This window comes from Vulpes vulpes, chromosome 11 (assembly GCF_048418805.1).
Source record: "Vulpes vulpes isolate BD-2025 chromosome 11, VulVul3, whole genome shotgun sequence".
In the NCBI taxonomy this organism is placed as follows: Eukaryota; Metazoa; Chordata; class Mammalia; order Carnivora; family Canidae; genus Vulpes; species Vulpes vulpes.
Genome location: NC_132790.1, coordinates 52760952 through 52775272, shown reverse-complemented (window position 1 = coordinate 52775272; position 14321 = coordinate 52760952). Strand labels below are relative to the sequence as shown.

Below are 14321 nucleotides of genomic sequence, written 5' to 3'. Positions count from 1 at the left end.
ACAACTTTAGTCAATATTGCCAAGCAGATTTCTGAAGTGGTCTGCCAAATTACACTCTCACCAGCAATGTTGTAGTGTTCTGGTTGATTCATAGCCTTACCAGCTCTTGGTATTTATCACCCTTTTAATTTTAACCATTCTGGTGGGTGGGGAGTGATGCCTTCCCTGATGATGATTGATGAAGCTGAGCATCTTTCAAAATCATTATTAGATGCTTGGATACCCTCTTTTTGGAAATATCTAAGTATTTTGCCTATATTCTATGGGATTGTCTTTTTCTTTTTTTTTTTTTTAAGATTTTATTTATTTATGAGAGACAGAGAGAGAAAGAGAGAGAGAGAGAGACAGAGGGAGAAGCAGGCTTCATGCAGGGAGCCTGACATGGGACTCGATCCCAGGACTCCAGGATCAGGCCCTGGGCTGAAGGCGGTGCTAAACCGCTGAGCTACCCAGGCTGCCCGGATTGCCTTTTTCTTATCTGTCTTAAGAATTCTTTATATTTTCTGGGTGTAAGTTCTCTGTTGGATATGTGTATGGCAGGTAACTCTTACTAGTGTACTGGTTGCCTTTTCACCCTCTTTAAAAGTGTCTTTTGGTAAACAGAATTTCTTAATTTTTATATAGCCCAGTTTTGTTGATTTTCTTAATTTTTTTTTTTTGTCCTGTTGAAGAAATATTTGCCAAGATCTTGGGTTTTTTTTTTTTTTTTAAAGGTCCAGGGATCCCTGGGTGGCGCAGCGGTTTGGCGCCTGCCTTTGGCCCAGGGCGCGATCCTGAAGACCCGGGATCGAATCCCACGTCGGGCTCCCGGTGCATGGAGCCTGCTTCTCCCTCCGCCTGTGTCTCTGCCTCTCTCTCTCTCTCTCTCTGTGACTATCATAAATAAAAAAAAAAAAAAAAAAAAATTAAAGGTCCAATGTTTTATCTTTGTATTTAGAATACTAAGCCACCATTAAGGAGGGCACATGATATGGTAAGCACTGGGTGTTACATGCTACTGATGAATTATTGAACTCTACATCTGAAACTAATGTACTATATATTGGCTAACTGAATTTAAATTAAAAAAAAAAAACAACACTAAGCCACCTGGAATTGATTTTTTGTTTATGATGTGAGGAAAAGGTCAAGATAAATATTTTTTCCTGTGTGGATCCCTAGATGACCCAACACCATTTACTAAAAAAGACCATTTTTCCCCCACTGCACTGCAGGGTCACCATGTCACAAACCAGCTGATTCTATATGAGCGTGTCTGTTTCTAGGCTCTCTATTCTAATCCATTGGTAAATGGATTTATCCTTGCATAAGTAAAGTTATTTTTTTAAATGACCTAAATAAAATTTTTTAAAAATTTCAGATACTCAAGGATTTCTTTCTTTCCCCAATTGCTTGCTAATCTAGGCTATTTCCTTGACCTTTTCTTTTTCAGAGCATCTCTAGAATAAGGTTTTTGTAGTGAATTCAATACGCATTTCAAATCTGTGAGTTAACCTAACTTCAACTTTTATGCCATTGCTTTAAGTTTACTTAAAAAAAATAGAATAAACAGAAAGATAGGATAGAAATTTGTCTTTTATGAAATATAAAACGGTAATATTATGTTTTTCATTACTTGTAGGTTTGTATGGATGTGTTTAAGAAATATATAAGTATCAACGAGCTATGTTTGCTACAACGTGCAGGTATGAGACAATGGAATGATTACTATAAATTCATGAATGTTAGTGTTTTAAACAATGTGCTATTGTATTTTATAGTTTGAAAGTAACTTCAGTACTTTAAAGTATGAAAACTGAATGCCTTAGAGTGGCTCTGCTGGTCTTAGAAAGGATTAAAAAGAAGTGTGCCATTTTGGTTACTAAAAAAATTAGAATCCACCTAACACTATAGTTCTCTTACATACTAATATTTGCATGATGTATAGGTGTAAGAAAAAATAATACTGTTAATTGGCTTAAAATCTTTCTGAAGGGATGTTTCAGAAACTGAAATCTTTCCTACTTCTTATCCTCTTAACACTTATCTCTTTGAGGCCAGTACACCTTCCATACTGAATTCTGTATAAGTCCCTAAACAGGCCAGGCTCTGTTATAATATCACAGCCACTGTACCTGCTCTTATCTGGGATGCCTTTCTTCCGAACCTCTTCCCTATAGCAAAGACCTATTTATCTTTCAAATCTTAGTCATAGGAAATAGCAGATTGCTGATTGCTACTTCTGATCACAGAGGTGCAAAGAGTTGGGCAGCTATTATTATCCTACTTTTTCCCATTGTCTTAAGCCTCTCTTCTTCCTGCTAAAGTGACTTCCAAACAATTTAAAGAGCTAGCACTCTTTTTTTTACCTTGTCTTTCATTTTTCTTTTTCCCCATTTCAGAGCCAAGTCTTAGAGACTAGGATATTCAAAAACAACTACATGCATATATGGGGGAAACTAAAAAGTGACTGCATGAGAAAGGCTCACTAAAGAAATAATAAGACCTTAAATTTACACTTCAGACTGATCCTCACACAGAACATACAACAATAAAAAAACAAAAGCAGTAAACAGAAACAATTACAAAACAACAGGCCCTGAGGGAAGGGAGAGAATCTGAGCTCTTGCAGTTACCAGTTATTAGATTAAAATGCCCACTTTCAACAAAAAGTCACAAGGTATACAAAGAAATAGGAAAAAGTACAGCCCACTCAAAGGAAAAAATGTATCAATAGAAACTATCCCTGTAAAAGATCTAATGGCAGATAGTTGAGATAGTGACTTCAAAACAACTGTCTTAAAGATGTTTAACATATTTACAAAGATATAGAGGAAGTAAAGAAAATGATGTATGAACAAAGTGGAAATATTAATAAAGAGAGGTTAAGAAAACTCAAAAAAAAAAAAAACTGGAACTGAAAAAGTACAATAACAAGTAAAAAGTTCACTACAAGGATTCAAAGGCAGATTTAAGCAGGCAAAAAATCAGCAAACTTGAAGATAAGACAATAGAAATTACTGAGTTCAGGGGATCCCTGGGTGGCTCAGCGGTTTAGCGCCTGCCTTTGGCCTGGGGCGAGATCCTGGAGTCCCCGGATAGGATCGAGTTCCGCATCGGGCTCCCAGCGTGGAGCCTGCTTCTCCCTCCTCCTGTGTCTCTGCCTCTCTCTCTCTCTCTCTGTGTCTATCATAAATAAATAAATAAATAAATCTTTAAAAAAAAAAATTACTGAGTTCAAAGAAGAGAAGAAAGATTGAAGAAATGTGAACAACAGCCTAAGGGACCTGTGGGATTCTATTAAATAGATAAATATATACATTGTGCAAATCCCAGAAGGAGAAGATAAAGAGGAAGGCAGAAAGAGTATATAAACAGACTGGCTGAAAACTTCCCAAATTTGATGAAAGTCATGAATATAAATGTCCAAAAAGCTTAACAAACTCCAAGTAAGATGATGAACTCAAAGAGACTCACACCAAAACACATTATAATCAAAGTTTCAAAAGCCAAAGACAGTCTTGAAGGCAGCTGGAGAGAAGCAAATCATCACATCCAAGGGATCCTCAGTAAGATTATAAGCAAATTTCTCATTAGAAACTAGAGGTCAAAAGATAGCCAATATTTTCAACATGCTTCAAGAAATTTTCTGTCAACCAGGAACCCTATATCTAGCAAAACGACCCTTCAAAAATAAAGAAGAAATTAAGACATTTTCAGATAACTAGAAGCTGGGAGAGTTCATTTCCAGTAGACCTGCCCTGCATGAAATGATCAAGGGAGTCCCACATGGTGAAATGAAAGAACACATAGTCACTCAAGGTCATGTGGAGAAATAATGGTCTCAATAGAGGTAGTAAATACATGGACAATAGTAAAAGTTAGTAATTATTTAAACAATAGTTTGTAACTGCTATTTTGTTTTCTTCTCTATGATTAAAGAGACTAAAACATAAAACAGTTAAAGAAAAAAATTATTAGTGTAAAAAGTAGTAGTATTGCAAATTTGATAACTCCAAATCCTCTCTTCTATATAATTTAAGAGCCTCATGCATTTTAAAAAACTGTTAATGTTTGGGACACACAGTATGTAAAAATGTAATTTTGTGACTTAACTGAAAAGGGTAGGGATGGAGTGTAAAAAAAGCAGTTTTTGTATGTTACTGAAGTTAAGCTGGTATTAGTTCATATTAGAGTGTTACGACTTTAGGATGTTAAATGTAATCCTCATGGTAATCGCAAAGAAAATAGCTATAGAATAAACACAAAAAGGAATTTAAACATTTAATTAAAAACATCAACTAAACAAAGACAACAGTAATGCAGAAAATAAGGAACAAAAAAGCTATAAGTATGCAAATAGGAAACAACAAAATGACAGAAGTCCTTCCTTACTGTATGCTAACTAACAAAATTTAAATTTAAAAATTTATATTTGTTTATATCATACTATAGTCTGTTAAGTATATAATAATTTTTTTAAAAGTGTATATACCTTAAACTTCATTGCTAAAAAAAACTCTAGCCATCATCCAAAGCCCTCAGTGAGTCCCAGTCACTGATCACAGATGACTACAACAGATGTAATAATGAAAAGTTTGAAATATTTCAAGAATTACCAAAATGTGACACAGAGACATACAGTAAGCAGTACTGTTGGGAAAATGGTGCCAGTAGACTTACTTTATTTAGGGTTCCTGCAATCCTTTAATTTGTAAAAGATGCAAAATCTGCAAAGTGCAATAAAATGAAGTACAATAAAAGAAGGTAGGCCTGTACCAAGGTAGGTCTTTCATAGAAGTGAAGTGGGTGATATAAAGCATACTCTAGAAAGTGAGGGAAACCTGTATATGAAAACCTGTTGCAGAAAGCATACTCAGTGGTGAAAGACCAAAAGTCTTCCCCTTAAGATCAGGAACAAAGGCAAGGGTACCCATTTTCATAATTTCTGTTCAAACTAAAACTGGAGATTTATGATCCAGAATGATCAGACGAGGCAAAGAAATAAAATGCATCCATTTCAGAAAAGAAGAAGTAAAATTAACTCTGCACCTTATCAACAATAGCCAAATTATGGAAAGAGCCCAAGATAAAGAAGATGTGGTGTGTGTATACATATACATATATATAACAGAATATTTGTTTTTAAGATTTTACTTATTTATTCATGAGAGACATAGGCAGAGGGAGAAGCAGGCTCCATGCAGGGAGCCTGACATGGGACTTGATCCCGTGTCTCCAGGATCACACCCCGGGCCTGAAGGTAGCACTAAACTGCTGAGCCACCCAGGCTGCCCTATATAACAGAATATTATGCAGCCATCAAAAAGAATGAAATCTTGCCATTTGCAACAACATGGATGGAGCTAGAGTGTATTGTACTAAGTGAAATAAGTCAGTCAGAGAAATATAAATACCATATGATTTCACTCATTTGTGGAATTTAAGAAAACATGACCATAGGGGAAGGGAGGAAAAAAAGAGGGAAGCAAATAATTAGATACTCTTAACTACAGAGAATAAACTGAGGGTTGATGAAGGAGAGATGGGTGGGGGGATGGGCTAAATGGGTGATGGGTATAAGGAGGGCACTTGTGATTAACACTGTCTGTTCTATGTAAGTGATAAATCACTAAATTTTACACCTGAAACCAATTTTACCATGTTAACTAACTAGAATTTAAATAAAAACTTGAAATAAAAAATTACCTGTTTGCAAATAATATGATCTTACATGTAGAAACTCTAAAGATTCCACCAAAAAACCCGTTAGAACTAAAATATAAATTCAGCAAAGTAGCAGTATATGGATTGAACATGCAAAAATCACTTGCATTTCTATACACTCAGAAAACAATCTGAAAAAGAAATAAAAGCACTTCAATTTATAGTAGCACCAAAAATAATAAAATATTTAGGAATTAACTAAGGAAATGAAAGGTATGTCATTGCTAAAAGAAATTAGAAACTAGTAGAAACAAATCTCATGTTCACGGATTGGAAGACTTCATACTATTTTTTTTTAAAGAATTTATTTATCCATGAGAGACATAGAAAGAGGCAGAGACACAGGCAGAGGGAGAAGCAGGCTCCATGCAGGGAGCCTGATGTGGGACTCGATCCCAGGTCTCCAGGATCACACCCTGGGCTGAAGGTGGCGCTAAACCCCTGAGCCACCCAGGCTGCCCATGACTTCATATTGTTAAAATGTCCATACTACATAAGTGATCTACTGGAAATTCAGTGCAATCCCTATCAAAATACCAATGACTTTTTTTTTCCAGAATTAGAAAAACTAAAAATTCGTATTTTATTGCAAGGAACCCCAAAATGATTATAAAAAACAATCTTGAAAATAAAACTGGAGGAATCATACTTCCTGACTTGAAAACTTCCTACAAAGCTAGAGTAACAAACAAAACTGCAGTATCGGCATAAAGACAGACATATAAACCAATGGAATAGAATAGAGAGCCCAGACAAAACCCCTCATATATTTGATCAAATTATTCTAGGCAGTGGTCCCAAGACAACTCAATGGAGAAAAGGATAGTTTCTTCGACAAGTGGTGCTGGGAATACTAGATAGCTACATGCTAAAGAATAAAATTAAACCCTTACCTGACACTCTATACAAAAACCAATTCAAAATGGATCAAAGATCCTAATATAAGATCTACAACAATAAACCCCTTAAAAGAAGTCATAAGGACAGAAGCTTAACAACACTGGTTTGGCAGTAATTTCTCAGATATGACACCAGAAACACAGACAACAAAAGAAAAAGACAAATTGGACTTCATGAAAATTTAAAAATTTTGTCCATTAAAAGACAGTATCAAAAGACAGCAACCGACAGAATGGGAGAAAATATTTGCAAATCATATATCTAACAATGGATTAACATCCAAAATATATAGAGAATTCCTAAAAACTCAACAGCAAAAAAGCAAGCTGATTCGGAAATAGGCAGGGGTGCCTGGGTGGCTCAGTCAGTTAAGCCTCTGAATTTAGCTCAGATCATGAATCTGGAGTCCTGGGATTGAGCCCCATGTCAGGCTCCCTGCTCAGCGAGGAGTCTGCTTCTCCCTCTCTCTGCTCCTATCCCTCCGCTTCTCCCCCTGCTCATGCTTACATGCTCTCTCTCTCTCTGACTCTCTCAAATATAATCTTTTAAAAAAGCAGCACCAAGTAATCCAGATGGTAATAAGTATTTTGGGCAGAAATAACTAAAATAAAACCCAAGGTAATTTTTATTAAGGCAGTTTCAGCTAGGGTATAGAGATTCTGACCTGTAAAAGTTTGCAATGGGGAAAAAAATAATCAATGAGTGATCCCTTAAAATAATTTTACCAAAATAATGGGAAAAAATTAGAAATGGTTTAAGTGTTGTTATAGAAAGTAAATTAAGTTGGATTAACATTAAGAAATTACTTTCTGAGAGGAAATTAGTGTACTTTTTAGTAGAATGTTCATAATCATAACTGGAATAAAAAATATCTCTAGGATCAACATGTTGGTGGGGTTAAAAACAAGAAGGGGTATGTATACAAATAGTCTGTATCCATCCCCAAATTATACAGTTTCTCATACATGACCAAGCCTGGCCTGAAGAATCCCTGAGAGTGTGGCTCCCTCAGAGTTCCAAGGATACCATGTTGTATGAGGCAACTAACCTATTTCTTGTGGTTAGCACATAAGTTAGCTCCCACTCTAGTGCCTACTATGCTTGGTTGACTTCAAATGTTACTGTCATTGACTTTTATTTTAATTTACTTTCATCAAATATTGCTGATACAGAAGTGTACCTTTCAAGAAGATGAACTTACACTGCTTGATCTTTAAATATAGAAAATTTGTCTAATTTAGGAAAGATAAATATCTTGATATCAGCAAATTATTTTTATATTTTTTTATTTTTAGTCAACACATTTATGGATTACTACAGAAAGTTTCCGCCGGGTATACACTTTGATTTTCAAGTGCTAAATGACCTTCTAAATTCTTTACTCAAACATTGTTTATTGAAAGAAGTATTTCAGGTAGTGAACCTCAGCATAATGGTTAAAATGCTGGTAAGTAGCCTGAAAATCTATGCTTTTTAGTATTGTAAGTGAATTTGTTATATTTCTTGTTTGTATAATTTATCAATTAAATCTTTGGGTTTATTGAATAATTCCTAGAGAACGATTTTATTTTCAGCATAAATGAAAGAAGACATGAAAATGAGTATAATTTTTTGTTTTATCCAGCCTGCTTTGAAAATATTGCTAAAAATATTTGAACATGTGGCAACTATGAAATTAAGGAATGCTGTACCTGCTTTAATAGATATATTTTGCAAGGTATGCTTTATCACTTTTATTCTCTGACACTGAATAACCAAGAAAATAATTCTTTCCACTTACACTCTTAAACTGCCTTTTACATTCTTGATGCCAAAGAATTCTGTTTTCAGAAATGTTCTTTTTCTCTTGAAAGAGGATTTATAAACAGACTCCAGTGACTGATGGGCCTTCCCCTTAAATACGTAAATCGTTCTAAGCACTCCAGGTGACTTCTTTCTGATTTGTAAAGTCATCTCTGCACCTTAAAGATGATTAAAGAAAACTCTTTATCAAAAAGATATGAGGTCATTTATAACAAAAATCAATACACAGATCAATATACATATAGAAAATCATGACCCAAACAAAGTAAGAAAAACAAAGAAACACGGAGGTTAGGAATTAATTTTATAGTTGGCACCAAAAAAATAAATAAAGAAAAGAACAAAAAAGAGAATTTTATGGCTTTCTAAAATTATATTAAAATATGTACTTTTGCTGCTTACTGGTATTTAGCACTGCCCAGCCATCCATTTCAGAACAGGCTAATAACAAGAACCACCCCTCTCGCCCACCTTGTCTATAAGGAGCAGCATTGGAACCACTCTAGCAGAATATACAAGTATTTCGGTGAATACCTCTAGATCCACATTACAAAACTTGACAGAATTATATGCCTGGAAATTTTTTAAGCTAGAAATTACTTATCACCACTAGTAGTTTTAGAAAACCTCAGTTTGATATGTCTCAGGAAGTTTACAATCTGGAATAACTTACAAAAACAAGTGCTAGGCTAAAGACTAAATGAGTACCAAACAGGAGGTATGGATGATAAATTCATTGAGATAACTTAGAAAACAAAGAATATTCAGTTTTGAATTCAAACATTATTTTCTTTTTTTTTTTGTAAAGATAAATTTTATAAAAAAAAAAGATAAATTTTATTTTATTTATTTTATTTTATTTTTTAATAAATTAATTTTTATTGGTGTTCAATTTACCAACATACAGAATAACACCCAGTGCTCATCCCATCAAGTGCCCCCCTCAGTGCCCATCACCCATTCCCCCCCACCCCCCGCCCTCCTCCCCTTCCACCACCCCTAGTTCATTTCCCAGAGTTAGGAGTCTTTATGTTCTGTCTCCCTTCCTGATATTTCCCACACATTTCTTCTCCCTTCCCTTATATTCCCTTTCACTATTATTTATGTTCCCCAAATGAATGAGGACATACACTGTTTGTCCTTCTCCGATTGACTTACTTCACTCAGCATAATACCCTTCAGTTCCATCCACGTTGAAGCAAATGGTGGGTATTTGTCGTTTCTAATGGCTGAGCAATATTCCATTGTATACATAAACCACATCTTCTTTATCCATTCATCTTTCGATGGACACCGAGGCTCCTTCCACAGTTTGGCTATTGTGGCCATTGCTGCTAGAAACATCGGGGTGCAGGTGTCCCGGCGTTTCATTGCATCTGAATCTTTGGGGTAAATCCCCAACAGTGCAATTGCTGGGTCATAGGGCAGGTCTATTTTTAACTCTTTGAGGAACCTCCACACAGTTTTCCAGAGTGGCTGCACCAGTTTTCCAGAGTGGCTGCACTCAAACATTTTTTTCATTTTCACTTTAAATTCTTAAGGTATCTAACTGTGGTTTTCAGATATTGGAAGAAAATATACTTCAGGGTTTTTTTTGTTTTGTTTTTTTTTTTGTTTTTTTACTTCAAGTTTTTTTTTTTAAGATTTTATTTATTTATTCATGAGAGAGAGAGAGAGGGGCAGAGACACAGGCAGAAGGAGAAGCAGGCTCCATGCAGGGAGCCCGATGTGGGACTTGATCCCGGGTCTCCAGGATCATGCCCTGGGCTGAAGGTGGCGCTAAACCGCGGAGCCACCCGGGCTTCCCTACTTCAAGTTTTTTAAGTGAATTTTAATTCTACTTGTTTTAGTTTTTCCACCAATCTCCTAGTTGTTACATACTGGTTTTCAACTCTTCCATATTTGTATAAGAATAAATACCTTTTTTTCTTTTTTTTTTTCTTTTTTTTTTTGTTTTTTTTTTTTGGTCTTCTACAGTTTGTTGAAGCAGGGATGGTGTTTGACCCAGAGCACTTTAACTATATAGTCAAGCTCTTATACCAACTACAGGCTTCCCAACAAGAAATAACTGCAGTTCTGGAGATGAAATCCAGGTAAGAAAAGTGATTATAACTAAAGTTAAACTTAACATACACATTTTTTGTGATATATATATATATTTTTTTACAGACTTGGAAAGGGTGAAAGCAAAGCACTTATTTATCATGTTTGTATTCCAAACATCAAGCTAGTGACCCACCATAAGCCTTTCTTTCATCTCTTAGCTATGTTTTAGTCACATTGTCATTAGTCAGGCTGCTTCTAGACAGCCTCCTGGCCAGCCTCACCAAATCTTTCCAGTACCTGATCCACCTCAGTGTTTGGCACATCAGCTGTAAAAAGAACCTCTTATCCTGTTTCAGAACTTAATGCACCTTCTTTTATGTGTATAAAGTACCTCAATTCTTTTTTTTTCTTTCACTTCTTTTCATGTTAGCTATGTAAAATACTTTAATTCCTCTTTTTCATTCTTTTTTCTCACTTGTTCACTTTCTCTCTTATGGGCTTCCCAATTGATTTATTTGGAAATCTATAATATGAGTAGTACCATAATATACCTGTATTAACAAAAAGAAAAGCCACAACTTTTACAAAAACTGTAATTAGGGACGCCTGGGTGCCTCAGCGGTTGAGCATCTGCCTTTGGCTCAGGGCGTAATCCCAGGGTCCAGAATCGAGTCCCACATCAGGCTCCTTACAGGGAGTCTGCTTCTTCCTCTGAGTCTCTGCCTCTCTCTCTGTGTGTCTCATAAATAAATAAATAAAATCACTTCTCATTATCCTCTAATACAGGGTTTTTCAGACTTTCTTGGTTCATAGTGTCCATAGGCCAAAAAAAGTACATTAACAGTCATATATATTAAGTAGTTAGATCCAAACAAGTTAATAGTAGTAATTTGATGGTATCTGACAGAAGATGCTTTGAAAATTTAAAGTAACCTATGGGGCTCCTGTGAATTTTCTGTAGTGCCCTGGATGTCATTGTACACAGTTAAGAAATAGCAGTGATTCCACTAAGTGATACTACTCTTGAAGCACCAGCATTGAAGATACGTTTAACTTTTTCAAGTTCTGAGTTTTTTTATTTCTTTACCTAATAATGATTAATATTTCTGTTTACAAAAATTATAATACTATTTTAGGTTAAATAGATTATTGGGACTACCTAGGAAATAAGTTTTTGTGAGAAAAATGCTGTTTGTCTAGCACAGAGTTCTGGGATATAATCTATTTATAATGACTAGAGTACATCAATATTTTCTTCCAAATATTAAGTCATTCTTCTCCTGATCCATCCGCTAACAAGTTGGCATTTCGGACAGTGGCAGCTATGATAGCTCAAATGGCTAGCAGATGTTCATCTCCTGTGAGATTGAATAGCATCTGGCACCTCTAGGTGCAAGAGGAGCAGTACTACCCTTGTTTCCAGGAGAGCTACACAGCTTCACCTTTCAGGCAGTGATCTCTTGGTATAGAAAAAGGATCTCTTGGTACAAGAAGACTCCAGAACAAACCAGCCTTAGTTTTCAAATTTTCAACAATCACACATACATGTTTATAGTTTATTTTATAACCCCTAATTTTGATAATTGTCTCCTTATACACTCTGCTCCTTCCTGTGCTCCCACTTCAAAAGAATTATCTAGTATTTTTTAAGAGGAATTAACGTTGGTGGCCTATTTGATGAAAGACAAAGTAGGATGATAACTGTGGATAGTAAGGGGTATGGTTGTGGTTAGGGATGTAGACCTGGCCTCAGTGCAGAAGGAAAAAATTTAGTATTTATCATTTTATGTTTGAATTTTCCTGACACCCTTTGAAATAATTACCCTTTTCTGGGCTAGGGAAATGAATTTTAATGAACACTCATTAAAACTTGATTACACTTGATTTTGATTATAGTTTTAAATTAGGTAGTTTATAGTTCATTGGAAAGGCTTTCACATTCACACAAAGAATTCCAACATATTCAGGATATCAGTGAGAATTTAGATGTGTCTGTAATTTAGGACATTTAACATACACTTAATGACTTTACAATTGTTTTATTTTGAAATAATTATAGATTTACAGAAATGTTGCAAAAATTAGTATAGAGACTTCCCATGCACCCTTTATCTAGCTTCCTTTTATGTTAACATCCTACATAGTAATAGTGCAGTTATCAAAACCAAGAAATCAGCAGTCATAAAATCCAATTAACTACAATCTTAGAGCATCCTAGCAGGAGGTACATGGTGCCAACATATTTTATTGATTAACTTAACCTTGGTAACTTAGTTAAAAATGTTATCCGCTAGGTTTCTACACTGTAGTTACTATTTGTCCCTTTGTAATTAATATTTTGGGCAAGAGACCTTAACATACTTCACCCTGTTTCTCCTCAAGCCTTCATATGTTAATTATAGTATTCATCAGGGAATCTTTCTGCAAGTTACTACTATGGTATTTGCTCAATGGTGATTTTACATTTTCCCTATTTCTTCTACATATATTAATTGGAATTTTGAGTAAAGAAGAACTTTCTCTTCTCCATTTATTTATCCATTTATTTCAGTATGAACTCATGAGTATTTATTTTATCTTACGGTTTATATATAATTTAATACTATTATTAATTTTTTTGCTCAAATTCTTCCAGATATGTCCCTTGGGAGGTCCTTCAGGGTGGTTCCTATAGCCTTTGATCATATGCTATTCATTTTTCCCTCCATTTTCTTATTTTTTGGAGCCACAGAGCTGTTTTAAGTTTCATCTTCTGTTTACCCTGCCCGAGCACTGGCAACAACCAAGGAGTTTCTCCAAGGAGTTCCGGTTCTTTTTATTGGAGAGTAGTATTTGAAAACCAAGATCTGAATGAGTTTATTGCTGCAGGAGCGTCATTGCAGCTAGATCCTCTCAGTGTACAGGGCTAGGAAATATATTCATTATATATGTATATAAAAATATATAAACAGAACATACATATAGAAAATATATGCACATGTATATGCACACAAAACACACCTACACAAAAACATATTTTTCTATTTGTATGTATATTAAAAAACATGAGTTCATACTGACTGCTTAATTCTAATCCAGCACCACATACTCATTTTAGCTTTCCATTTTCTTATATATAAATTATTTTTCTGACAGCGAGAAATGTGACTTTCATTGTCTACAATGTGTTTACTCATTTATCAATCCTTCTATCCAAAAGTGGTATCAGAACTGCTAACCCATACCCCTGTGAAAAAAATTTAGAATGTAGTATTAATATAAAGTTATTTTTTTCTTTAGCCTTACAGTTTTCAGCCAAAATATTATTTCCTGTTTCTTAGGTTAGTTCTTTTCTTTTCCCCACTCCTGTTGAGTGTGGATATTCATTTGTAGAAAATTGAGGTTTATTCGCTACTTGTTTGCATTATATTTTTGAGTTCTTCCAAATCCTACTTTTAAATATTTATTTAGGGAGGTATATGAAACATTACTGTTTATTCTAAAAGTCAAAGCAATATTAAAATGTATGCAATGAGAAGTGTTGTCCCCCTTATCCCTACCATCTCATTTCCATTTCCTCCTCTTTTACCTCTTTTCCACCTACTAGAGGTAGCTAGTGTTTTAGTTTCTGGTTTATCCCTTTTATAATGAGCAGATATATACATATTTTGTTATATCTACTTCTTTCTTACAAAGATATCATACGATAAATATTCTTTTCAACTTTTCTTTTTTCACTTAAAACAGTATATCCTGGAAGTCAATTTGAATTAGTTCATGAAGAAGTTTGTCATTCTTTTATTATAACTGCATGGATATACTATAAGTTTTTCAGTCAATGTATAGGTATTTAAGTTTTCCCCAATATTTGGCAGTAAAAATAATGC

The 14321-nt window shown here is 34.7% G+C and overlaps 1 protein-coding gene across 1 annotated transcript in view; it reads left to right on the top strand.

The window, feature by feature from the left end:
- The window catches only part of TOPAZ1 (testis and ovary specific TOPAZ 1), an 80425-nt gene that overhangs the window by 30363 nt on the left and 35741 nt on the right, over positions 1–14321 (top strand). Inside the window, exons 9-12 of the mRNA XM_026016403.2 lie at positions 1622–1685; positions 7902–8053; positions 8231–8323; positions 10387–10502. Coding sequence (XP_025872188.2) covers positions 1622–1685; positions 7902–8053; positions 8231–8323; positions 10387–10502 — 425 coding nt within the window. The remainder of the gene's footprint in view (positions 1–1621; positions 1686–7901; positions 8054–8230; positions 8324–10386; positions 10503–14321) is intronic.